The sequence below is a fragment of the Canis lupus genome, chromosome 27 (assembly GCF_003254725.2).
Source record: "Canis lupus dingo isolate Sandy chromosome 27, ASM325472v2, whole genome shotgun sequence".
Taxonomy (NCBI): Eukaryota; Metazoa; Chordata; class Mammalia; order Carnivora; family Canidae; genus Canis; species Canis lupus.
In genome coordinates, this window is record NC_064269.1 from 41,220,022 (window position 1) to 41,247,290 (window position 27,269).

At 37.9% G+C, this 27,269-nt stretch overlaps 1 protein-coding gene across 3 annotated transcripts in view; it reads left to right on the forward strand.

Moving 5' to 3' along the window:
- The window catches only part of PARP11 (poly(ADP-ribose) polymerase family member 11), a 46,642-nt gene that overhangs the window by 10,115 nt on the left and 9,258 nt on the right, over positions 1-27,269 (forward strand). The window contains exons 2-7 of one of the 3 annotated variants that reach the window (XM_025461869.3): positions 9,396-9,509; positions 11,526-11,654; positions 12,486-12,606; positions 15,089-15,164; positions 18,284-18,356; positions 18,434-18,564. In XM_025461869.3, coding sequence (XP_025317654.1) covers positions 11,577-11,654; positions 12,486-12,606; positions 15,089-15,164; positions 18,284-18,356; positions 18,434-18,564 — 479 coding nt within the window. In that variant the 5' untranslated portion in view covers positions 9,396-9,509; positions 11,526-11,576. The remainder of the gene's footprint in view (positions 1-9,395; positions 9,510-11,525; positions 11,655-12,485; positions 12,607-15,088; positions 15,165-18,283; positions 18,357-18,433; positions 18,565-27,269) is intronic. The other 2 variants (XM_025461870.3, XM_025461867.3) reach the window with 2 other exon arrangements.

The window sequence follows — 27,269 nt, forward strand, 5'->3', positions numbered from 1 at the left end:
CAATTTCTAGAATAAATAGGTATACATAAGCAAGGATATAGAGAACTTGAACAACACTATCAGCTAACTTGATCTAATTCACATTTGTAGACTATTATACTCAACAACAGCTGAATACACTTTTTTTTTTTCCCAACTACACAGGGAACCTTTCATAAGACCATCTTCTAGGTCATAAAATAAATCTCAGGACATTTAAAAGAATTTAATTCATGTACAGTATACTATCTGATCAAAATGGAATTTAATTTGAATTCAGTAAAAGATCTGTGAAACCTGCAAGCATTTGGTAAGTAAAAAACACTTTAACCCATTATTCAAAGAGAAAGTGAAGACAACATATCAAATTTGTGGTATGCTGCTACAACAGTACTTAAAGGGAAATTTATAGCTACTTTAATGCCTATTTTGGAAATGAAATGTCACATATCAGTGAACTACAGCTTCCTTCTTAAGAAACTAGAAAAAGAAGAGCAAATTAAACTCAAGCAGGAGCAAGGAAATAAAATTTAGAGTGGAAATCATTGAAATGAAAACAGAAAAATCAATGAAAGCAGAGATTTTTTGTGTGTGTGTGAAAACAGAAAAATCAATGAAAGCAGAGATTTCTTTTTTTGAGAAATATCAGTAGAATTGATAAACCTCTAGACAAAGAGATCAGGGGGAAAAGAAGGCAAATTATCAATATTGGCAAGAAAAACATAATATCACTACAGACATTAAAAGGTAATAAGGGAACTTTATGGACAATTCAGTGTCAATCAGTATGGCAACTTAGACAAAATGGGCATATTCTAAGATGCAGACTACCAGAGTTCCCTCAAGAGGAGATAAATGAATAACCCCAAATCTGTTAAAGAGTTTACATTTATAGAAAAGACCTACTCACAAAGAAAACTCCAGGTGCAGATGGTTTCCCTGGTAAATTCTAACACTGAAGGAAGAAACAATACTAATTCTGCACAAGCTTTCAGAAAGTTGAAGAGAAAGTTATACTTCACAACTCATTCTATGAAGCCGACATCCTGATACCAAAACCAATCAAAGATGTAACTTTGATTGTACAAGAAACTATAGACCAATATCTCTAATGAACATAGATACAAAAATTTTAAGCAAAATTTTAGCAAATTGAGTCTAACTTATAAGAAGATTACATAATTGCCAAGTGGTATTTATCCTAAAAATGCAAGGTTGGTTTAATATTTGAACAGCAATCAATGTAATTCACCATAAAAACAAACTAAAATGAAAAACTGTATGGTCATTTCAATGTATGCAGGAAAGCATTTGACAAAATCCAGTATCCCTGATAAAAACTCTCAGCAGCCTAGGAGTAGAAAGGAACTTGCTCACCTGATAAACAATAGGCAGAAAAGGACTAACTCAGCAGGCCTAGGGTGCTCAAACTATGTATGTTCTCAAGAAAGACCTGTTTCCGTTGACTGTCCTTTGCCTAGCCCCAGAGAACTGAGCTCTTAGTTTGTCTAATGAGTATATTTGCATGCCTGACATCTTGAGCTATGCTCTACCAGTTTATCCAGATAGTTTACACTGGCAGTGAGATTTATGGTAACACCTGCTTTCTCTCTGGAAGTCTGGAATGTCGGCAGCTAAGGTCAGTCACATAGGGTGCTATATGCTTATGTGAGTAACTCCTAGCATAAACCCTGAGCACTTAGACTCATGTGAGTATCCTTGGTTGGCAGTGCTTTGCACTTGCCACACACATATGAATTAAGTGTGTTCTATGTGACTCCACTGGGAGGGGACACTTGGAAGCTTATACATGGTTTCCTCTAGACCACTCCATGAGCTTTTCCCCCTTTGCTTATTTCACTGTGTATACTTTACTGTAATAAACTGTAACCATGGGTAGAACAACTTCTGAGTCCTGTGAATCCTTCTATGAGCCTGAGGATGATTGTGGGGACCTCTGACATAAGGGGCATCTACTAAATACCTATATTTAATATCAAACAAGAGTGAAAGATTGAATACTTTTTCACTAAGATCAGGAACAAACAAATGATGCCCACTCTTTATTTGACATTGTACTTGAGATTATAATCAGTGTAATAAGACAAGAAAAGTAAGGCCTAAAAAAGAAATGGCAGGCATCTATATGCTAGAAGAAAGACTATAAAACGCCTATATAGAAAATCTGATGGAATGTCCAAAAATCTAGAACTAATAAGAGGGCTTAATAAGGTTGCTGAATACAGGACCCATGTACAAAAAATAATGTATTTCTAAATACAAGTAACAATCAGAAATTGAAATTTTAAATGAAATTCCATTTATAATAATATCAGAAATATGGAATACTTAGGCATGAATTTTGAATAAATGATGTGGAAGACCTATACACTGAAAACTATAAAACATTACTTTAAAAAGTTAAGAAAGACCTAAATAAGTCAAGATATACGCCTCATTCATGAGCTGGAATACTCAATATTGTTGAAATGGCAATTATCTCTAAATTGATCACTATGCCATCCCAATCAAAATTGAAAGGACCTAGTATAGCAAAGCAATTCTGATAAGGAAGAACAAATTTGGAGTGCTAACACTACCTGATTTAAAGATTCAGTGTGAAACTACAATCATCAAAAACAGTGTAGTATTGGCAACAAGATAGAGAAAATGATTACAGAACAGAACAGAGTCCAGAAGTAGACCCGCAAACATATAAATAACTGATTATTTATTTTAAAAACAAAAGTAAAGTTAAGTGGTGAAAGGACAGTTGTTCAGTGTTTGATCAGAGGTTGTGTTTAAGCCCCTCGTGCTGGTGAGGCTTCCACCCTGTGTTGATCCATCCATGTACAGCTTAGGAAGTATTTTCAAGTCTGTCTCATGACCTGCTCTGATCATTCCTGGGTGGATACAGCCTAGTGCTTATACACAGCCTTCCTGACTCATGGTTAACTTTAGTCTCAGGAGGGCTTTTCTTGGTTATCCCTGATTCTCTGTATTAAATTTCTGTATGCTCTACTATTCTGCTTGTATCAGAGCTTTGGGCCTTTTAGTTGTTTTTCCTCAAGATTTCCAGTTTTTTCAATAATGCTTTTAGGCATGAGGTTCTCTATTTTCTGTTCCAAATAAAGTCAGTCCCTTTCAGACATGTGGAGCTCTTTGTCCTTATGGCATGTCTTTTCCCCTCAGTAGAACCTCTGTACTACTACACTTGGGGCTGGGGGTGGGAGCTGACTTTTCCCACAGTGATACCTGCACTTTGGGTGGAAGGGGTGTTGGTAGCCTCTGATCTTCTTGACTTACTCCTCCTGGCATGGAACTTCTACCTTATGAGCAAACTAGGATGGTAGCAATGGGAATCAGTATTCTTAACCTACTGGGCCTGGAGTAGAGTTTTCACCACATGAACTGGGACTGGGTGGAAGAACCAAGATGTCAATCCCCTCTGTTGCCTGCTCAGAATACACCTATACTCCTAGGCTGAAGATGAGAAACATCAGCAGCCTGCCCTCTTCCAGGATGAAACTAGCCCAGGACTAGGAGGTGGAGGGAAAGGGAGCCCCTGTCTTCTCAGCACATTCCTGAGGTAGAGCTTCTATAACAAAGTACTGGTGGAAGGAGGTAATGGAATATATCTTAACTCAAATGCCTCAGACTCTTGCCTGTTCTGAGATTTAGTAGATTTTCTTGAATAAATGTTTCTCCATTTGCTATATGCCCTTAGGACAATTTCTAGAGACTTTACATGTTTTTTCTTTGTTTTTGTTTTTAAAAGTAATGTTTACCAATTAAAATGCAGTTTTGCTGGGGAGAACACCCACTGAGCTCCTTACTCTGTCATCCCAAAAATTCCACCATTTTTAAGCTTTTAACAGCAGGCTTTGGATATACTTGCTATAGAGACAAGGAAGTTTTCATTAGCAAATACAATTTTCTCAAGATACTATATTTATACAACATAATATATTTTGTTAACTATAAGAAAATTATCAGAAAGCTTTTAACTGGGGCACCTGGGTGACTGAGTGGTTGAGTCTCTGCTTTTGGCTCAGGTTGTGATCCCAGGGTCCTGGGATTGAGTCCCACATCAGGCTTCCTGCAGGGAGCCTGCTTCTCCCTCTGCCTGTGTCTCTGTTCTCTCCGTCTCTCATGAATAAATAAATAAAACCTTACAAAAAAAGGAAAGCTTTTAACTGATCTGGAAGGTGACATCATTTTTCTCCTGTAGATTGGGATTTTGACTTTAAACTCATTTTTCACATGGCCTTTCTATTTGATGATCCAGATTGTTCCCAGGCTCCATAAATATTGTCTTTGGAACAGATAGCATTATAGACAGATTCCACCAGCATACCCACTGCACTTGAAGATTTACAAAATGCTTTTTCACTTTATACTACCTTTTTTTCTTCATAGCGTGCTGTGCAGTTATCAATCCTGCCAATTAAAAACTGTGAAAATTGGCATGGTGGCTAAACTAATTCATTCAGCTAGCATTTACTAATTGTCTACTCCAAGACAGATGACTTGCACACATTCCTTTTATTGCCTATAAATGTGTTCTGATCTAGATCCATTGTATTTTGAAGTTATTAATTTAAACTTGACTTACTATTTGAACCTAATTATACAGAATAGCCCTTCCATTGGAGAGGAAAATAATTTCTTCCAGATTGCCCAGTTTGTTGGCATATAATTTTTCATAATATTCTCTAATAATTGTATTTCTGTGGTGTTGGTTATGATATCTCATTCATGATTTTATTTATTTCAGTCCTTTCTCTTTTCTTTTTGATAAGTTGGGCTAGGGGTTTAACAATTTTATTAATTCAAAGAAAGTTTCCTGGTTTCATTGATCTGTTCTACTGGGGGTTTTTTGTTTGACTGTTTCTATATTGATTATTTCTGCCCTAATTTTATTATTTCCCTTCTGCTGGCTTTAGGCTGTATTTGCTGTTCCTTTTCTAGCTCTTTTAGGTATAAAGTAAGGTTGTGTATTTGAGACTTTACTTGCTTCTTGAGATAGGCCTGCATTGCTTTGTACTTTCCTCTTTTGACCACTTTTGCCACATCCCAAAGGTTTTGGACCACTGTATTGTCATTTTCACTTGTTGCCATGTATTTCCTTTATTTCTTCTTGAATTTCTGGTTGACCAATTCATTCTTTAGTAGCATGCTGTTTAACCTCCTTGTATTTGTGGTCTTTCCAAATTTTTTCTTGTGGTTGACTTCAAGTTTCATAGTATTGTGGCCAGAAAATAAGCATGGTATGACCTCAGTGTTTTTGTACTTGTTGAGGGCTGATTTGTGACCCAGTACGTGATCTATTCTGGAGAATATCTCATATGCACTTGAAAAGAATGTGTACTCTGCTGCTTTAGGATGAAATGTTCTGAATATGTCTGTCAAGTCCATCTGGTCCAGTGTGTCATTCGAAGCCATTGTTTCCTTGTTGATCTTCTGCTTAGATGCTCTATCTATTGCTGTAAGTGGGGTCTTAAAGTCCCCTATTATTACTGTGTTATTACCAAATAAATTCCTTTATGTTTTTATTGTTTTATGTATTGGGGGGCTCCCAAGTTGGGAGCATAAGTATTTATAATTGTTAGATCTTCTTGTTGGATAGACCCCTTTATTATGGTATAGTGCCCTTCTTCATCTCTTGTTACAGTCTTTGGTTTAAAATCTAGTTTGTCTTACATAAGTATGGCTATTCTGACTTTCTTTTGACATCCATTAACATAATAAATGGTTCTCCATCCTCTCACTTTCAATCTACAGGTGTCTTTAGGTCTAAAATGAGTCTCTTATAGGCAGCATATAGATGGGTCTTGATTTTTTTTAATCTATTCTAACATCCTATGTCTTTTGATTGGAACAATCCATTTATATCAAAGTGAATATTGAAAGATATAAACTTAGTGCCATTGTATTACCTGTAAAGTTGTTTCTGGTGATGTTCTCTGTTCCTTTCTAGTCTTTGTTGCTTTTGGTCTTTTTTTCCCCCCTACTCAAAGAGTTCCCTTAACGTTTCTTGCAGGGCTGGTTTGGTGGTCACAAACTCCTTTAGTTTTTGTTTGTCTGAGAAACTCTTTATCTTTCCTTCTATTCTGAACGACAGCCTTGCCTCATAGAGTATTCTTAGCTGCATATTTTTCCCATTCAGCACGTTGAATATATCATGCCACTTTTTTCTGTCCTGCCAAGTTTCTGTGGAGAGGTCTGCTGCTAACCTTATTTGTCTTCCCTTGTAAGTTAGGGATTTCTTTTCTCATGCTGCTGTTATGATTTTTTCCCCTTATCTCTATATTTTGCAAGTTTTACAGTATGTCTTGGTGTTGGCCTGCTTTTGTTGATTTTGATGGGAGTTCTCTGTGCCTCTGGATTTGGATATCTGTTACCTTCCCCAAATTAGGGAAGTTTTTAGCTATAATTTACTCAAAGAAAGCTTCTGCCCCCTTTTCCCTCTTTTCTTCTGGGCCCATGTGATACAAATGTTACTATGCTTTATGAAGTCACTGAGTTCCCTTAGTCTACGTATGTAATCCAATATTTGTCTTTCTCTCTTCTTTTCAGCTTCATTATTTTCCATAATTTTATCTTCTATATCACTTATTCATTCCTCTGCTTCTTCTATCCTTGCAGTCATTACACCCAATCAGTTTTGCATCTTGGTTGTAGCATTTTAAAATTTCAGCCTAAAAATAAATAAATAAATAAATAAAATTTCAGCTTGACTAGTTTTAGGTCTTTTATCTCTGCAGTATGGGACTCCCCGGTGTTTTCTATGCTTTTCTCTAGCCCAGTTAGTATCCTTATGATTGTTGTTTTAAATTTACTAATAATATTTCAGTTAGATCACCCTGGCCATGACCTTTTCTTGTTTTTCTTTTGGGATGAATTCCTCCGTCTTCACATTTTATCTAGGTCTCTGTCTTCTATGTGTTAGGAAAGCCTGCTATGTTTCCTGTTCTCAGAGTAATGGCTTTATGAAGAAGAGGTCATATAGTGTCTAGGGCCTGGCACTTTAGGGAATGTCCCCGGGTGTGCCATGTGCACTCTGCTATTGTGTTTTGGCTGCTCTATCCTTCAGGCCAGTCATCTGCAGAGGCTCTGCCTACAGTGAGCAGTATTTGGGCCTTGGCCAGAGTGTGGCAAGTTTTAACTAGATATGCTCTAGTCTGCTTGTTAAAAGAGGCCAGATCCTATTTCCACTAGAGCTAGAGCTTTGCAGCCCTCTATTATCAGGAGACTTGGTGGCTGTGGGTGTTCGTGCTGGTCTTCCTGGGGGAGGGGCCCACTGTTCTGGTACTCAGGCACACTTGCCCTAGTAAAGAAGCACCTAGAGAGAGCAGGGGAGTGGGGTTTGGTGCAAGCAGTTTAGGCTACCACTGTTGGTGCTGTGCTACTTAGCAAGATTAGTTTATGCTGTGGGGTGGGGGAGGGAAATGGTGCCAGCCCTCTCCCTTGTCCCATGGGAGGGAAATTTGTGCCTGCAACTGTCTGGGAAGCCCTTCCAGAAAAGCCTACAATCTCCCTTCCTGTGTCCCAGGTGTCTCTCAGATTCCTGCCTTCACCCTGTCTGTGTCTGGTCTGTCTGCCCACCCAGCAGTATAGTGCACTTGTGTTCTATCTCAGACAGGCTAGCTAAGTTTTAAAACTACAAACCTTTGGGACCCAGTGTGGCACAGATCTGGGCTGGTCCTCTGGGAGTGGGTCTCCCCATGCTGTGGCTACTGCTGGTTTGTCCCAGAAGGGCAGTTGTATGAATGTGCAAGAGCTTGGAGTTTAAAGTGCAGCAAAAAGCTGGCATCCAGGCTAGTTTCTCTCAGCAGGTGTCTCTGCCCCTATACTAACGAACAGGGCAGTGCAATGGCACTTGCTGGCTCCTTTATCCCCTAAGAGGCCATGCCACCCCTCCCAGATTCACTCCAAGAATGAGGGACCCATCTCTCCCAGTGCATCCCAGGGGATCCTCAGATCACATTTGCTCCTGGGCCTCAGCCCTCCTTCTCCACAGGAGCACTGCAGCACCTGCTGGACTCCACAGTGGCCACAATATGGACTTCTAAAACTCCAGTCTTTGGGCCCCACTGGTTATAAAAACTAATTATATGATCAGTCCCTCTCGTTTTCCTAGTCAGTAGCTTTGGGGAAGTGTTTTCCTTGTGCAATCCCCTGTGCACTTTCTCCATTCTCTCTCTCCTCTCTCTATGATCAAGGCTCTCTCCTTTCTGCAGCTTCCATGATCCTTTTCTCCTCCAAATAATGTCTCCATACTTCCTACCCTCTACAGTGTGCCCTCTTCTCTCCCCCTAGTTGTGCAGTTTGTTCTTTCAGCCATCAGATCGATTTCTTGGGTGCTCAGAATGATTTGAAATTTATCTAACTGTGTTTAAAGGAGGAGGTAAGCCTAGGGTCCTACTACTACTCTGCCATCTTAGCTCCTCTGCTAACTCTATGATTCTAGACAAAATAATTGCATTTTCTGTGCTGCTTTTTTCCCCTAACTTTAATTGGAAGATAGTGACGTCTGCACATTGGGCTATAGATAAAAATCCAGACTTTGTATCTCTGTGTGTGTGTACATATACAGATAATACATGTACATGCACATACATTTGTGTGGGTAAAATAGGTGAATTTTTATTAGAATTGGATCATACTGTTTCTATTTATTATACCCTTTTGTACTCAACACTGTAGATTATAAACATCTTCCCATGCCATTAAATGAAATAGCATTAGAATAGCTATAGAAGACAAAAAAATTTTGTAAAATGTAAAGCGCTTTAGGAATGTTCTATACAATGGCGTTTATCTATAGTGCTGCCCTCTCCAAAACAGGAATAAAGATGAGGGTCTGTCCTAGGTCCCACCCAGAGCTACTTATGACAGGCAGTTTTGGAAGGACTTAAAACACTTATACTTGTAACCTGACTAAAGGTGTGATCTTAGGGACAGCGTGACATAGCAAAGCACACATGATGCATGTATACTGTATAAAGGGTATTATCTGTTTCCTCTTTCTTGTTTTCATTTCCCTTTTCCAGTAGAGAAAAGGTAGAACTCATAAGCCAAATGTTTATCTTAACTATTACCTTTAAACTCATCCTTCCAGTGCTCGTTTTGGCAGCACATATATTAAACTAATCCTTCCAAATTTGGGGAGTTATTTTCAAAAGAAAAAATAAATTTAGGTCTCTCTTGTTTTATTTCTTTCTCACAGTAAAATAGCCAACAGTGTGAACAATAATTGAAGGAAGTGCAGGAGTTTTGAATAGTTAACCTGGACAACTGATCTTAAATTTTAAATCATTGCCTTTATTTTTCTGATTAAAAGATATAAGGCAAATAGTGGGTCCTATACCTGAAGCTCTTGACACTAGGGTTTTCTATTTTTCATTTCTTAGCAGCCAGTCAACTTTAAAACATGAAGGAAAAATCCAGAAAATAATCATAAAGCAGTCCTTGGAGAAGTTTCCAAACATGAATAAAAAATAACAAGCCCCCTTCATTGAGCTCAGGTACTGTTCTTGGCACTTTACTGCATTATCTCACTCATTTCTAACAATGGTCCAGTGAGGAAGGAGCTTTTATTCTCTATTTCATGAAGAGGAAACTGTGGCCTCGACGAGGTAATTAGAAACTTATTCCAGGTTATACAGCTTTCTGGAAACAGGATGGACTATTTTATTTATTTATTTATTTATTTATTTATTTATTTATTTATTTATTTAATAAATTTATTTTTTATTGGTGTTCAATTTGCCAACATATAGAATAACACCCCATGCTCATCCCATCAAGTGCCCTCCTCAGTGCCCATCACCCAGTCACTCCCACCCCCCCGCCCACCTCCCCTTCCACCACCCCTAGTTCATTTCTCAGAGTTAGGAGTCTCTCATGTTCTGTCTCCCTCCCTGATATTACCCATTCATTTTTTCTCCTTTCCTCTTTATTCCCTTTCACTATTTTTTATATTCCCCAAATGAATGAGACCATATAATGTTTGTCCTTCTCCGATTGACTTATTTCACTCAACATCCAGTTCCATCCACGTCGAAGCAAATGGTGGGTATTTGTCGTTTCTAATGGCTGAGTAATATTCCATTGTATACATAGACCACATCTTCTTTATCCAGGATGGACCATTTTAAATGAAATTTAAAACAAATATTTTCCAAATTACTCAAGTAGTCCATATTTTTTGTAAAAAAAATTCAAAGATGTAGGAATTAAAAATTTTAACATATCACCAATAAGTATATACGTATGTATGTGTGTATATGATTACACACACACACACACACACATGCACATCAGAAAGACAGGGTAAATGATAGAATTTGTTAACCCTGGAGAAGGAAGGTGAGAAGATACCAGAAATGGAAGGGTTGGTAAAAAACGTGTCTAGCTTTATCTAGAATGTTCTTTTTGCACAGAGGCTGTTTTCATTTTTCAGTTGTGCAAATTTATTTAAAAACCCTCAAGGAATGAGGACACATTCGAGATAAAGTTAATCTTCTTTGACTAACCTCACTGCCCCTTTTCTGGTGACCCTCTTTCATCACAATCTCCACTCAAGAATGTTTAAAACTTTTCAAAGATAGTGTGGACATGAGTTCCTTGAAATAGAGAAGATTGTAAAATCGTTGACAATGAAGTATAAGGCAGTGCAGTATGGTGGTTACGTGCATAAACCCTGGATCCAGACTGCCTGAGTTTGAATCCTGGCTTCCCTATTCTATGATCTCTCTGTGCTCCAGTTTCCTCATTAATAAATTTGGGATAATAATACCTATCTTACTGGGTTGTCGTGAATCCTAAATGAGTTATTATCTGTATAGTACTTAGCATCTGGCACATTGTAAGAGCCGGATAAAAGTTACTACAATTACTATTCTTATCCTCACACTTAGAGAAAACTATGATAAATTATTGTATATCCATCTAGACTTTTTATCTCTGTGTGTGTGTACATATACACATAATACATGTATATACACATACATTTGTGTGGGTAAAAATAAGTGAATTTTTATTAGAATTGGATCGTACTAATTCTATTTATTGTAACCTTTTGTACTCAACACTGTAGATTATAAACATCTTTCCATGCCATTAAATGAAATAATGAGGGTTTAAAAGAAATCTCAGGTGTATTTGGTCATAACTAGTTGTGATAGGATGGATTCTTTTGACCAAATGTGTGAACATATGATAAGACAAATTTCTTGGCAGTATATTGAAAATCTTGAGTGCTTGTAGATATTGACAGAGCTTATTTAAATGGTTGAATGGGCATTGATATATCTTACCTGAGTGTATTATTATTTGTCTTATTTGTTAAGCAGTGATATCCAGCCATTGTAAATGTTTCTCTTCAGAGTCAATATGCCAAAGAGGATGGTATTTTTAAGGGGTTACTCTGGGAAGGACACTTGGAATATAGCTCTTTGTAGGCAGAAAAATGATGTGTAGAAAGTACATCAGTTATTAAGAAAAGCATTTCTTCCTCTGCCTCTTCCTGGCCTTTTCAGGAGACATTTCAGAAAGCAGAGGAATTCCTACCCAAGAGGACTGATAGAGAGATGGACGAGATGGACACGTCGGACACGCAGTGGGGCTGGTTTTATCTGGCCGAGTGCGGGAAGTGGCACATGTTTCAGGTATCTCCTCTCCAGAACGTACCAGAAGGGTTTCAGGTCCACTTAGCGCCACCTTGCTGCCGCACAAGCATACCAGTGCAGACCCTGAAGGACATCAGATAGCTTGACTAAAAGAAAAGTGAGAAATCCTTCTAGTCCTTTTCCTTTTCCTTTCCCCAGGTTTTCTCAATCATGTATTTAGAAGAAGCAGTGCGCGTTCACTGCACACACAGAGGGTGAGTGTGACTGGGTTGCATAGTGTCAGTACGGCCAAGCAACTCCAAGTTCCGTTTGGTGGATAAGGAGAAGGGGAAGAGAGCAAGCCCATATTAAGCACCTTGTGTCCGCCAGGTATTATGTTAGATGTTGCAGGTACCTTTTCTACTCTAGCCTTCCAGCAGTTCTGACACAGATGGTAATACTCTGTCTCACAGTCAAAGAGACTAAAACGCAGAAAAGTTCTTGGGATCCGTCCAGAGTCACATTAACAGCTAGTGTGAATTTGAACCCATACTCAAAAGCCTGTGGTCTTCTTTTACTCCCAAGCCTCCTTAACAGAAGATTTAATTTGAGCCAGTGAGGAAATAGCAATTATTGTAATCATTTGTAAAAATTGTCACAACTTGGAAAGAGGGATTCTAAGCAGTTGCTGGAGTGTCTGCTGGAAATCCTGACACCGTTCTGCACACACTGGCTTAGCTGTGATTCTGCTTGTGTGTGGGAACTAGAACAGGCCATCCGTCAGTTCCCCTTGTCGCTCCATGCTCTGTATCTGTGACCACAGAACTGCCTCTGTGGCCAGGCCATTGATGTGAACAGCTGGTAAATGAAACTCTCTGGTTTGTCTTAAAGCCGGATACCAACATTCAGTGTTCAGTTAGCAGTGAAGATATCGAAAAAAGCTTCAAAACAAACCCTTGTGGCTCGATTTCTTTTACTACTTCCAAATTCAGCTACAAGATAGACTTTGCAGGTATGTTTTTTTTCCCTAATAGTTGTGTGTTTTTAGTATATTGATACAGTAAAATCTACAGTTCTGAAGATGAGAATTAGTTGATATATTTGTAAACAGTGAAGTAAATCCTTTGTGTCATATGCAGAAATCTCTCTATAAAAATTCAAGTTTAAATCTTCTTGAGGAACATTACCTTTTCTAAAGGAGAACTTGTATGCCTATTGATACTAATGTATTTGGAAACTGTTAGATATTTTGAGCTTGTGTAACACTTCTTCGGAACATAAAAAACTTTTCAGCTATTGTTTTACTCATCATCCCATCAGCCTTTTGAAGTAGTTGGGAATCTTAGTATTTTGAGAATCAGTCTGAGAGGTTAGTGACAAAGTCATAGATAGCTGGTGATAGTTTTAAGACCAAAGTTTAGCTGAACAAACCATCTCCTATCCTAGTGTCTTTTGCCAAAAAGTTATTTCTGTAATGGACATTGCCTTCTACCATTTTGTGATTTCATTGGCTCTTCTACAGAATAGCCAGCAAATATGGAAATCAGCCCCACTTTGGATTTCATCCATGATATATGGGCGTGGTTTTAGGTATCCCATGAAAAACCTGTCAGATTCAACTCTTTTAGTTTCACACTGTTAGTTTCAGTTGTTAGTTGCATAGAGACAATAGAGACATACAGAACCTGGATGGGGAGGATTTTTTTTTTAAGATTTTATCTTTAAAGTAATGTCTACACCTAACATGGGGCTTGAAATTACAACTCTGAGGTCAAGAGTTGTATGCTCTACTGAATAAGCCAGCCAGGTGCCTAGTAGAGCCTGTTTTGGCTGCTAGATGACTCAGTCCTCTAGCTGTTGCATCCTAGCTTATATGAGTAGTATCTTTATGACAGAGTTAATAGTGTGTTGTGGTACAGTAGGATAGTGAAACCTTAGGAGATCCCTTTGGATGAGCTAAGGCCCAGAAATGGTAAAGGGGGTTTGTCCAGTAAGAGGTTGATGCAACCAAATCTCTAACGATCATTGTCCCCCCACACCAAAGCTTGTTTTATTATCAAAAGCTAAAACCATTGTATTCTTTCTCCTGACTAACCATTACTTTTTTTAAAAATGACATTCAGCAGATAGGCTGCCTTTAAGGAGCCCTGACATTTTCTTTTCACTACAGTCTAGACAGAAGGTGTCTACTAGACCTTTTAGACATCTTGTGTACAAGTGGCAGTTTGGAGCAATACTGGGGCATTGTGATAAGCACACATATCAGGCTTCATGAAGAGGATGAAGTTTATCAAAGCATTTGGCAGATAATTTAGCAAGCCACATGTTTCTGAAAGAATATTTTCTAGTAAACTATATTTTGGGGAATACTTTCTCTCAAACAATGCAGTTTATTTAAAAAAATGTCTTTATCAAAGAATAGAAGTCACATATAATAATTCAGTTTCACCAGCCCTCACCATCAAAGGTATAGGTATCAGCATTTCACGTGTACTATTTGCAAAATTAGTCCCAACCATTTGGCCACAAGCCAACTCAGGTGTTCTTGATAAAAATGGTGAGGCAGAAACTCAGATTGAGGTACTGTGAGAAGACAACAAGGCTTTGCTCCCTGTGCTCAGATAATCTTGCTTTTTCCTGCACAGTGGTGATGCCAGTGTGTGCAGAACCTAAGAGAATCCAGAAAGGGCAGAACATAATTTATACCTTATAGCATATGCCTGGATGGGAGAACCTCTTTATTTAGGAATGGAATGCTGCCAGTGAGATAAAGGTACGACAACTAGCATCTCACATTAAGCCTTACTACTTAGCTTTGTGTGAATGAAGAAATGGACCTGGTGATATTACCACAGCTACGTCACAGAAGAGAGAGGAAAATGACACCTTCAGTTAGTTAATTAGTCTTTTATCACTAGAATCTCTTTAAAATATGTATTGAGTCTAGAAAGTTTTCTGTTTTTTGGTATGGATGGACAATTTAGAAAGAAGGCAAGAAATGTACCAATTTCTGAAATTCTGTGAATTATGTAAGTTTTATAGCAGTAACATATCTTTTTATCATTACCAAAATTGTTGGAGAAATCAAAGTACACTTTCCACTTAATAAAACCAACTGGAAGGTTTGGTTCTATAATTTCACTCTCTTCCTAGTACTCTTCATTTTCCTAAGTTTGGAACTCTTGCACTGGAGTATCAGTTTACAACAAGTATGAAACAGAAAGGAGTGGGCCCTGCCTACTGAGCAGCATGAGCCAAGCATCCTGGGCATGAGCGTAGGTCGAAGCCACGCTCCCTGAATAGCACTTTTATGTCGTGATAAGAAGATGAATAGTGAGGTGTCCTTTTTTTTTTTTTGAGGTGTCCTTGATAGACTGCGCTTGTCAGCCCCCCAAGATTCCCCATCACCATGTGGTGTGGCTACACATCTTCGTGACTGTTTACAGCACAGTATGTTCCTACTGCTTATCTAATATATTTGTCTTTGTTTACAGAAATGAAGCAAATGAATCTCATCACTGGAAAACAGCGCTTAATAAAAAGAGCCCCCTTTTCTATCAGTGCTTTCAGGTATTGTAAAGAGAATAGGGGTAGAAAGAGTGGGCTTTTCTCCTCTTTCATAGTATTTGACTGAGGAACAAGTAGACTGAAAATGTTTGGGTAATTTAATTATCTTGATGTTTTCATTACTGAATTTTACACTAGTTGATGAACTAACAATATGATTATTTTCTGCCCTGTTTCCTTTCCTGTTATCCTCTTCATTTCCCCTTAATGCATTTACATTTTTTTTATTACTTCAGGACAGTTACAGAATGCCATATGACCTCTGCTATAAGTCCTTAAAATAACTTACTGAAGTAGGTTTGAATTACCTGGCAAATACTCTGACAGAACCATCCAGTTACATGGACCGTAAATCCTTAGGCAGTTGCCCACTTTATCTCTACTTCCACTTATCCCCACTGGGCAACTCCTAGGAGTGATTTCAAATTTGTCATGACCAAAGGAGTCCTACAGAAGGTGGGAGTGCGGCAGGCTGGCTGCACAGCTCTCTGCTCCTGGGGCTGGTCACACGTTTTCCTTTTTGCTCTTCCTGGTTGTATACAGCCTAAAAAGAAAGGCATAGATGCCAGAAGAGAATAAGTATTTGTTATTCATGTGAATGCAATTGAATGGGAAAATCTTAGAGCATACCTCCTACTTTCTGCCCAAGCAAATATTGGAATTCCTGCTGTTCAAAGAACGTAGAATCAATAGAAGAAAAATGCTAGCATGTGAATTAGAGCTCCTTTGCTCTTCCCAAGGAGCTATTTTGAAAGGATTTTAGTAAGGAAAGAAATGCTTTAAGTTTCTATCAGTTTGTTTCTTACAACTTTTGGCTTATATTTTAGCATCAAGATTTAAAAGCTTTTCAAGTACTTATATAATGAATGCCCTATACTTCTATGGAATATGGAAAATATTATTTTCTTGCCAGCCACATCATATATTTATTCTTAACTACAAGGAATATAATCAAGGAATTACTTAGCTTCCAAGAGTATGTAATCTGGGAGAAAAATGAAATATAATCATAGAAAATGTTAATGTAATTGTATGTTGTTATTTCTGGTGTACTTTGTGGGGAGAAGCAGCACACTGGGGGAGGGGGGTCGATCACTTTGTTCTGTCAGAGACTTTAGAAACCATAGAACAAAGTCAGGAGAGGGAGAGAATAACCAGACTAGAGGACAATAAGCAAGATAATAACAGAGGAGGAACAGTTAAGTAGGCTACAGTAGAATGAGGTAGGTAAGTGGGGACTGATACAGAAATATTTATTTATGGCAGGGATCTATTGAGCATGTATTACATGCAAGATGATTGATTCACATTTCCTACTGGCAAGGAAATTACAATTAATAAGGCTACAGTCTACATAAAATTAGAGGAAAAAAACTTTTCTGAGGCTAACAGATACTTCAGGCAAGTAACAAACAAAACATAATAAAACAAACCCCTCCCCCCAAAAAAAGAAAAATGACAAGAACAAGACAAAAACAAAAACAAAAACCAAACACTGAGGAAAGTACTGGTGCTCATTATCATCAAGGGCTCATCTCTGTAATATCTCTTAGGAATCTCTGAGTAGAAGACCCACAACCCATTAGAAACATATGACTTGACTCATAATAAGAGAACTACAAATTATACCAGACTATTTTTTACTATCAGACTGTCAGACATTCAAAAGTTTGATAACAAGCAATTATGGAGAGATTGTGGGGAAATAGGAATTCTATTTCTGGTGATAATGAGTATAACCTTCAAGGAGGGCATTTTTGGGGCAGTATCTCTCAGAATCCTAAACAAATATATTCTTTGACTCAGAAATTCCATTTCAAAGATGTTATCCTACAGATACACTAGTGGGTATATAAAATGGCAAAGTGATAACCTTGTTGTTTTGCAGCATTCTTAACAGTAGCAAAAGGTCAAAGACAAGCCAAATATCATCAACAAGGGACCTGTTACATAAATGGTGGTGCATCTGCAGCATGGAACTCTATGCACCTGCAAAATAGATTGCACTTACTCATTCAGCCACTATATATTGAGTGTTTGGGCCAGGTTCTGTGGTAGGGACGGGAATGAGGATACTCTATTGCCTGATACAGAAAGATCTCTAGGAACATAAGAAGTGGGAAAAAATGGCTGCATAAAACATGTTTTTGCTACCATTTTTGTGAAGATTTGGTTTGTGATAACTCCAAAGTCTGAAAACCCTGCTTACTTCATTTTGGGGCAAGAGGTACAATTGGACAGACCTTGTAAGGACTAGAGAGGGAAGGAAACTGCTCGCTGTTTGCTTCTTTATATATACATTCTGAAGATATATGATTGTAGGATCTTTTCAAGAATTACAATGAGCTTTAAAAATGAAGCTAAAACTGGGTGTTATTCTGTATGTTGGTAAATTGAACACCAATAAAAATTATTTTATTAAAAAAAATAAAAATGAAGCTAAAGATAGGCTTGAAATTTATGATTTTCTTTCAGTAACCTCCAGTCCCAAGAGAGGACTAGTATGTTCTTTTCAGCCTTTTGCCATGAAGCCCTCCAACTTATTATCTTTTGTGTTCCCATCCAGTGGCTTCAGCGTGGTGGACAGGTTTTCAAAGTTTCACTGGCCACGCTAGGTGAATTACCTCAGGCTGTGAATGGGCAAAAGAGGGCAGTAAACAAAGAAAAGTTTAGGTTTGAGTTAGAGCTTGAAGGACATTGAATGAATGGCGGAGAAATTTGGATTTTATTTGGTAGGCAGTATCAATCTGTTAAAGAGTTTGTTTATTATCAAGAGTTTGCTTTTCTTCTTGGAAATTCCTTTATCTAAAATCTTCTTTACATTTTAAAGAAATTCTGGCAATTTTAGAAAAACATGACAGAATTAAAAACTGTTTTTGAAATTTTGATGTTATTCAAGATTGGCTGTTTTCCATCAAAGTTATCTGTTCAACACCCAAAAAGCAGCACACAGGAGACATTGAGTAAATATTTGAAAATAAAGAACTGAAGGCTTCAATTAATTGTGTTTGTCACAATATCCCAAACATAAAATTTCAGCTTTGGAGAAAAGGCGAAATTAAATCATCAGCCATAATTATCACCAGCTTCTAATACTGTATTGTGTCTTTTGCCATTTAAAGTTACATCTGTGAAAATGAGGCCATCCCCATGCCCCCGCACTGGGAGAACGTGAACACTGACGTGCCCTATCAGGTAAGAACAGGGCTGGCGAGCTGCACCGCCAAGAGTGGAAGGGGCCCCAGTAAAACTATGCAAACTTCTTTTTGCAGCTGGTTCCTTTGCACAGTCAAACACTCGAGTATAACGAAGTTGCCAGTCTCTTTGGGAAAACAATGGACCGCAGCAGAATTAAAAGAATTCAGAGAATTCAAAACCTGGACTTGTGGGAGTTCTTCTGCAGGTGAGGCAGCGTCTGGCCCAAGCCCTGTCTGTGGCCTCTAAGGCTTCTGGAGTCTTGGAGAAGGCGAAGCACAAATGTTGACCTGTGTTGCCTTGGCGGTGTTGTACCAGCTGTGTATCTCAGCACGCCTCCTCAGTGTGCTCTCCAGGGGTTGGGGTGGAGAGTGAGATGACAGAGAGCCACCCTCGAGGTCAAGACTAGGCTCGCTTACAGTACTGTGGCTTTCAAGGTGCAGAGCTGTATATTGTGGCTGCAGTCAGCATTAGAAAGGAGTCTAGAGAACTATTTAAGTTTTGTTGGCCTGGCTTTAGTGGCACAGCCCTCTATGTGGAATTAGAAGTCATGGAAACATTGTTGAATTTTCTAAAAAAGCAATTATACCATCTTCCCTGTAGTCATTTGCTTATTTTGTTTTGTAGGACATTGTGAAATACACCTTCAAATGTCCTGGTAGGCACATTGTTATGTAGTAGATTTAAAATTTCAATTGATTACTTAATTTAGGTTGGAAACTACCCATTGGATTGCTCAGTATGCATTTACCCTAAAAATAAAGCCTGTTACAGAAAACTTAAAGGTATTGTCCAAATTAACCTATTATGCTGTATTTTTTAATAACATAAATTACTTAAGATAATGGTTTCCTGGAATACTTTTATTAAATTTATGTTTTTAAAATATGAGCAGACCTTTTTAAAAAATTTATTTATCTTAGAGAGAGCACATGCACACACATGCATGCAAGTGGGGGAAGGGCAGAGAGAATCTTCAAGCAGACTCCCTGCTGAACATGGAGCCCCAGGTGGGTATCCATCTCAGGATCCATGAAATCATGACCTGACCAGAAATGACAAGTAAGTTGCTTAACCGACTGAGCCACCCAGGCGCCCCTAAATATGAGCAGACTTTTAATATTTACTCAGGAAAACTTCAAATAATACAGTCTGATATAATGAATATAATGCATCATAATATAATGTATCAATCATCCTGACTAAACGTGTTAGGATTTACCAAACATAACCTATCTCCTTTATTTCTATTGTTGTTGCTGAAGTATTTCAAAGTAAATCGCAGGCCTTATATATTTGAAAATCAGGCTGACTTTTGTTTGGTAATGATACATGGAATTCTTTCATGTTACTGATGAGTAATAATACAGCCTGAGTATATTCCTGGTTTTATTAGCATAATAGCTTATGATAAAATAAAGGTATTTCAGTGTATATTCTTTACAGTCTTGAGTTTGAACCAAGCCAACTTTTATTTCTGACAATAATGACTTTAACTGAGTTTAGAAGATTTTATTGGGTTCTTCTTAGATGATTCTTTTGTCAAGGAAGATGGAGACCTCTCTCTCCTGTAACTTTATTCTCTCAGTGAAAAAAGATAAATTTTCTAAAATGGTCTGATGAAAACTTAATTCATTATTTTTAATCAGGCCTCTGAAGTGGATTTCAATTATAATTGAATTCATAATTTGAGTTGTCTCAATTCAATCCTAGTGGTAAAATGTACCAGTGAATCCCCATGTTTGAACACTGTATACCAGGAATTTTACTGGAAATCATTTCACTCTGTTGATGCCCTTAATGATTTGGCATAATGTTGGCCTATAGAAATCTCTGACGGTAAATGAACCTGTCACCTGCTCTGACAGTAGAAAATACTTGGTCTCATTGTAAGGACAGCCTGTTATTTTGACATCTTCACAAAGACTAAAAATCCTAGTTTACTCTCATCATCTTAAAATCTCTGGCTCACTGTACAGGCAGAGGGGCCCACATGAGTCCATCAGCATGTTTTGATGTTGCTCAGGCCTTTTTGACCTCTCTCCCTTCTTCCAACAAATATGTTATAGCACCTACTTTGTGACAGGCGCTATTCTAGGCATACTTGGGACATAACAATGAACAGAACCATAACTCAGATGAGGATCCAGGCAATTGCACCACAAAATGAATATAAAAATTATGATAAATGATTAGAGAACAAGGTAAAAGGTAGTCAGAAGATTGAGCATTCAGGAGTTTGTAGTAGAGCTGTTGGAACAGTTTTGTGATTTTCTTCAGTAGCTTTACTTGACTTGGATCGATCCAGACTTGAGGTCAGAGAGTTAGCAGGATCAGACCATACAGGGCCTTACAAACTCAAAACTGAGAGGTTTGGATTTTTTTTTTCATGGACAGTGGAAATCCATTATAGAACTTGAACCAAGGGAATGATCAATCCAATTTGCATTTTAGAAAAATGATTTATCAGGCTATACTAAAAGTAGTGGTTTAAAGTAGTGGTTCTCAATTAGGAGTCATTTTGCCCATCAGGGAATATCTGGCAATGACTGGAGATGATTTTTAATTGTCACGTGGTTGGATGCGGAATTAATACTGGCATCAACTAGAAAGAAGTCAGGAGTGAAAAACATTCTACCATGCATAAGACAGCCTCTCATAACAGTCACAAATGGCAGTGGTGCAAAGGCTGAGAAACACTGGTTTAAAGGAGTCCACTGGGTGTTATACTATATGTTGACAAATTGAATTTAAATTTAAAAAATAATTTTTAAAAAAGGAGTCAGAGGTCCAAGAGGGTGGAGGAGTAGAGACTTTAGTTTTGTCTGGTCCTAGGAATTCAGCTAGGTAGCTATCAAATCATTTTGAACACTTGTGAACTCTACCAGAGATCTAAGAAAAGAATAGCTGCAACTTTATAAATAGAAAAGTGACCACTTTCTGCAAGGACGACAAGATGGGAAAACTTAGCTCAAAAAAAAAGAAAACAGGAGGCAGTACTGATTGACAGGGACCTAATCATATGGATATAAGTAAGATACTGGAGCTAGAGTTCAGAATAATGATTATAAAGATACTATTTGGGCTAGAAAAAAATCATAGATAGCACTAGAGAATCCCTTTCTGGAGAAATGAAAGAACTAAAATCTAAGTTAAAATAAAAAAGGCTATTGATGAGATGCAATAAAAAATGGAGGTTCTAAAAAAAAATTTAAAAAAATGGAGGTTCTAATGGCTAGGATAAATGAAGCAGAAGAGAGAATTAGTGATGTAGAAATCAAAATGATGGAGAATAAATGGGCTAAGAAGAGAGATAAACAACTACTAAATCAGGAGGGAAGAATTTGAAAGATAAGTGTTACCATAAAGTGAAACAATGCTGGAATTGGGATCCCAGAAGAAGAGGAGAGAGAGGGTGGGGGTAGGGGAAGAAGGTATATTGGAGCAAATTATAGCAGAGAATCTCCCTAATCTGGCGAAGAAAACAGACATTCAAGTCCAGAAGGCACAGAGAACCCCCTTAAAAATCAATAAAAATAGGTCAACACCCCAACATATAATAGTGAAACTTGCAAATCTCGGAGACAAAGAGGAAATCCTGAAATCAGCCCAGGAGAAGAGATCTGTAACCTACAAGTGTAGAAACATTAGACTGGCAGCAGACCTATCCACAAAGACCTGGCAAGCCAGAAAGGACTGGCATCATATATTCAGGATACTAAATGAGAAAAATATGCAGCCACGAATATTTTATCCAGCTCAGATGTCATTCAAAATAGAAGAATAGATAAAAATACTTCCAGGACAAACAGAAACTGAAAGAATTTGTGATCACTAAACTAGCCCTGCAAGAACTATTAAAAGGGATCCTTTAAGCAAAAAGAGAGCCCAAAAGTAACATAGACCAGAAAGAAACAAAGAAAATATGCAGAAACAGAGACTTCATAGGTAATACAATGGCACTAAATTCATATCTTTCAATAGTTACTCTGAACATAAATGGGCTAAACGCCCCAATCAAAAGACAGTGTATCAGATTGGATAAAAAAGCAAGACTAATCAATTGCTGTCTGCAAGAGACGGATTTTAGACCCAAAGACACCTCCAGAATGAAAGTGAGGGTGTAGAGAACCATTTATCATGCTAATGGACAACAGAAGAAGCTGGGGTGGCAATCCTTATATCAGACAAACTAGATTTTAAACCAAAGACTGTAATAGAGATGAGGAAGGACACTATATCATATTAAAGGGTCTATCCAACAAGAAGATCTAACAATTGTAAATATTTATGCCTCTAATGTGAAACCAGCCAACTATATAAGCCAATTAATAGCAAAATTAAAGAAACACATCAATAATAATACAATAGTAGGAGGGGACTTTAACACCACACCCACTACAATGGACAGATCATGTAAGCAGATGAACAAGGAAATAACGGCTTCAAAAGACACACTGGACCGGATGAACTTCACAGATATATTCAGAGCATTATATCCTAAAACATGAGGATATACATTCTTCTGTAGTGCACATGGAACATTCTCCAGAATAGATCACATACTGGGTCACAAATCAGATCTCAGCTGATATAAAAAAGATTAGAGTGAAAGTCAGTGAAATAGAAACCAAAAAGAACTGTAGAAGAGATCCATGAAACTAAGAGCTGCTTCTTTAAAGAATTAATAAGATCAATAAACCACTTGCCAGATGTATCAAAAAGAAAGAAAAAGGACTCAAATTCATTAATGAAAGAGAAGAGATCACAACCAACACAGAAGAAATACAAACAATTATAAAAACATATTATAAGCAACTATGTGCCAACAAATTAGGCAATCTGAGAGAAATAGATGCATTCCTAGAGATGTATAAACTACCAGAACTGAAACAGGAAGAAGTAGAAAACCTGAGCATACCCATAACCAGCAAGGAATTGAAGCCGTAATCAGAAATCTCTCAAAAAACAAGAGTCCAGGGCCAGATGGCTTACCAGGGGAATTCTACCGAACATTTAAAGAAGAATTAATATCTATTTTTCTGAAGAAGTTTCAAAAAATGGAAATGGAAGAAAAACTTCCAAACTCATTTTTTGAGGCCAGCATTACCTTGATCCTGAAACCAGAGAAAGACCCCACCAAAAAGCAGAATTACAGACCAATATCCCTGATGAACATGGATGTAAAAATTCTTACCAGGATACTAGCCAATAGGATCCAAGAGTAAAGGATCTTTAATCCAAGATTAAAAGGATTATTCACCATGACCAAGTGCAATTTATTCCTGGGCTGCAGGAGTGGTTCAACATCTGCAAATCAATCAATGTGATACACTACATTAATAAAAGAAAGGACAGGAACCATATGCTCCTCTCAAGAGATGCAGAAAGAGCATTTGACAAAGTACAGCATCCTTTCTTGATTAAACTCTTCAGAGTGTAGGGATAGAGGGAATATTCCTCAGCATCTTAAAAGTCATCTATGAAAAGCCCACAGCAAATATCATTCTCAAGGGGGAAAAACTGAGAGCCTTTCCTCTATGATCAGGAACACAACAGGGATGTCCACTCTCACCACTGTTTTTCAACATAGTACTAAAAGTCCTTGCCTCAGCAATCAGAGAACAAAAAGAAATAAAAGGCATGTGAACCAGCAAAGAAGTCAAACTCTCACTCTTCGCAGATGACATGATAGTCTATGTGGAAAACCCAAAAGACTCCACCCCAAGATTGCTAGAACTCATACAGGAATTCAGCAATGTGGCAGGATATAAACTCAAAGCACAGACATCAGCCGCATTCCTACACGCTAACAATGAGGCAGAAAAGAGAAATTAAGGAGTTGATCCCACTTATAATAACACCAAAACCCAGAAGATACCTAGTAATAAACCTAACCAAAGAGGCAAAGGATCTGTACTCAGAAAACTATAGAACACTCATGAAAGAAATTGAGGAAGATACAAAGAAATGGAAAAATGTTCCATGCTCATGGATTGGAAGAACAGATATTGTTGAAATGTCAGTGCTACCTAGAGCAATCTATACATTCAGTGAAATAAGTATCAAAATACCATCAACTTTTTTTACAGAGCTGGAACAGATAATCCTAAAATTTGTATGGAACCAGAAAAGACCCTGAATAGCCAGAGGAATGTTGAAAAAGAAAACCAAAACTGGTGGCATCACAATCTCAGACTTCAGTTTCTATGACAAAACTGTGATAATCAAGACAGTATGGTATTGGCACAAAAACAGACACATATATCAATGGAACAGAATAAAGAACCCAGATATAGGCACTCCACTCTATGCTGTTGGGAAAAGTGGACAGCCATATGCAGAAGAATGGAACTGGACCATTTCCTTACACCATACACAAAGATAAACTCAAAATGGTTGAAAGATCTAAATGTGAGGCAGGAATCCCATCAAAATCCTAGAGAAGAATGACCTCAGCCACAGCCACTTCTTGCTAGACACATCTCCAAAGACAAGGGAAACAAAGTAAAAAATGAACTATTAGGACTTCATCCAGATAAAAAGCTTTTGCACAGCAAAGGAAACAGTCAACAAAACCAAAAGACAACCAACAGAATGGGAGTGGATATTGATAAATATCTTATCAGATAAATGGCTAGTATCCAAAATCTATAAAGAACTAATCAAACTCAACACCCAAAGAACAAATAATCCAATTAAGAAATGGACAGAAGACATGAACAGACATTTCTCCAAAGAAGACATATAAATGGCCAAAAGACACATGAAAAAGTGTTCAACATTACCGGGCATCAGAGAAGTACAAATCAAAACCACAATGAGATACCACTTCACATCAGTCAGAATGGCTAAAATTAACATCAGGAAACGACAGATGTTGGTAAGGATGTGGAGAAAGGGGAACCCTCTTACACTGGTGATGGGAATGCAAGTTGGTGCAGCCACTCTGGAAAACAGTATGGAGGTTCTTCAGAAAGTTGAAAATAGAGCTACCTTACGACCTAGCAATTGCAATACTAGGGTTTTACCCCAGAGATACAAAGGTAGTGATCCGAAGGGGCACCTGCACCCAATATTAATAGCAGCAATATCCACCAATAGCGAAACTGTGGAAAGAGCCCAGATGTCCATCAACAGCTGAATGGATAAAGAAGATGTGGTATGTATATACAATGGAATATGAACCAACTATCAAAAAAATGAAATCTTGCCATTTGCAATGACATAGATGGAACTAGACGGTATTATGCTTATTTCAATAAGTCAATCAGAGAAAGACAGTTATCATATGATCTCACTCATATGTGGATTTTAAGACACAAAACAGAGGATCATAGGGGAAGAGAGGAAAAAATAAAGCAAAATCAGAGAGAGAGAAAAACCAATAAGACACTCTTAGTCATAGGAAACAAACTGAGGAGTTGCTGGAGGGGATGGGGTAACTAGGTGCTAGACATTAAGGAGGGCATGTGATGTAATGAGCATTGGGTGTTATATAAAACTGAGGAATAAAAAAAGAAAACCTGATGAATCATGGACCTCTACCTCTAAAACTAATAATGCATTGTATGTTAATTGAAATTAAAAAATATATACAGAAGAAATCCATGTCTTTCTCAAGAGTGGTGAGATAAAATTAAAAAAATAAAAAAGTCACAGAAGCAGGGAGACTAATTTAGGAAATTGTTTCAGTAATTGAACATTAAACTTTGGTTCAGGTGGCCCGAACCAAAGTGGCATTTGCTGTGTTGGAGTGAAGAGGGCGAGTTTGAGATACTAAGAATGTGGAATGATGATTTAATGTGTTCAGTGCAAGGATATGAAAAGGTAACTCCAGAATTTCTGATTCATTTCAGTTGACTAAGGGAATATGGGTAGGAACAGATTTTGGTCTTTGTCTTTAGGGAGGATGGGGAGGAAGTAGTAGTTGATACATGTGTCATGACTCAGGAGAGTGGTATAGGCTAGAAATAATGGTTTTGGTATTATTAGAAAATGTGAGGTCGTAGAAGCCATAGAATTGATAAGATGACCAGGGAGTGTATGTAGATTAAGAAGAGGACCAAGGACTGAACTCTGCAAGGGACGGACAGAGGGAAACTCAAGGCAGAAACTGAGAAGTAACAACACAGAGAGTGGAAGAAATCCAGTAGAAGAGGAAAAGGACATCAAAAGGAAGAAAGTGGTTTAAGCAAGTAGGTGTCATCCTCAGGGCTACATACAAAAGTAGGTGTCATCCTCAGGGCTACATGCTAAGTAAAATAATATTGAATATGTTCTTGGATATTGCAACAAGAAGGTCATTGGTATCCTTGATGAGAACCATGTTGGCAGATTCTATGTTGTATACAGAGCAAATGTTGACAACTCTTCAAAGAAGCTTGGCAGTGAAGAGGAAGAAAGATGTGAGAAGATGGGCACTGTGGAGTTGCAAAGGGTGTCTTTGTTTTGTTTTGTTATAGTTTTTGAATTTAAAGATTGGAGGGATCTGAGCATGTGTAAATTATAGTAGGAAAGAACCCAGGGAGGGAGAGTTTAAAGGACAAGAGAAAGGGAAAGTGTAATTGATGCATTAAGGCTCCTAAAGAGGTGCGATGGGATGGAATTCAGAGAATATACTATACTATACAGAAGGTGCTAGATGAGGGTGGTCCAGTCATGTTTATAGATAAGTAGAGGTAGGGGATGAGAAGAGGGGCTACGTAATGGAGTTCCCTCCTTGAAAAGTTCGGTGTCTTTGGCAAAATAAGAAGTGAGGCAGCCTACAGAGAATGAAGAGTTAGGAAGATGTAGCTAAGAGGGAGAGATGAGGGGAAAGTGGAGATTTGGAATGGCCACTGTGGAAAATGGGAGAGAAAGAGCTAACTTGGGAACCATAGTATTTCCATTGGTGTTGAGGGCTAAGCTGAT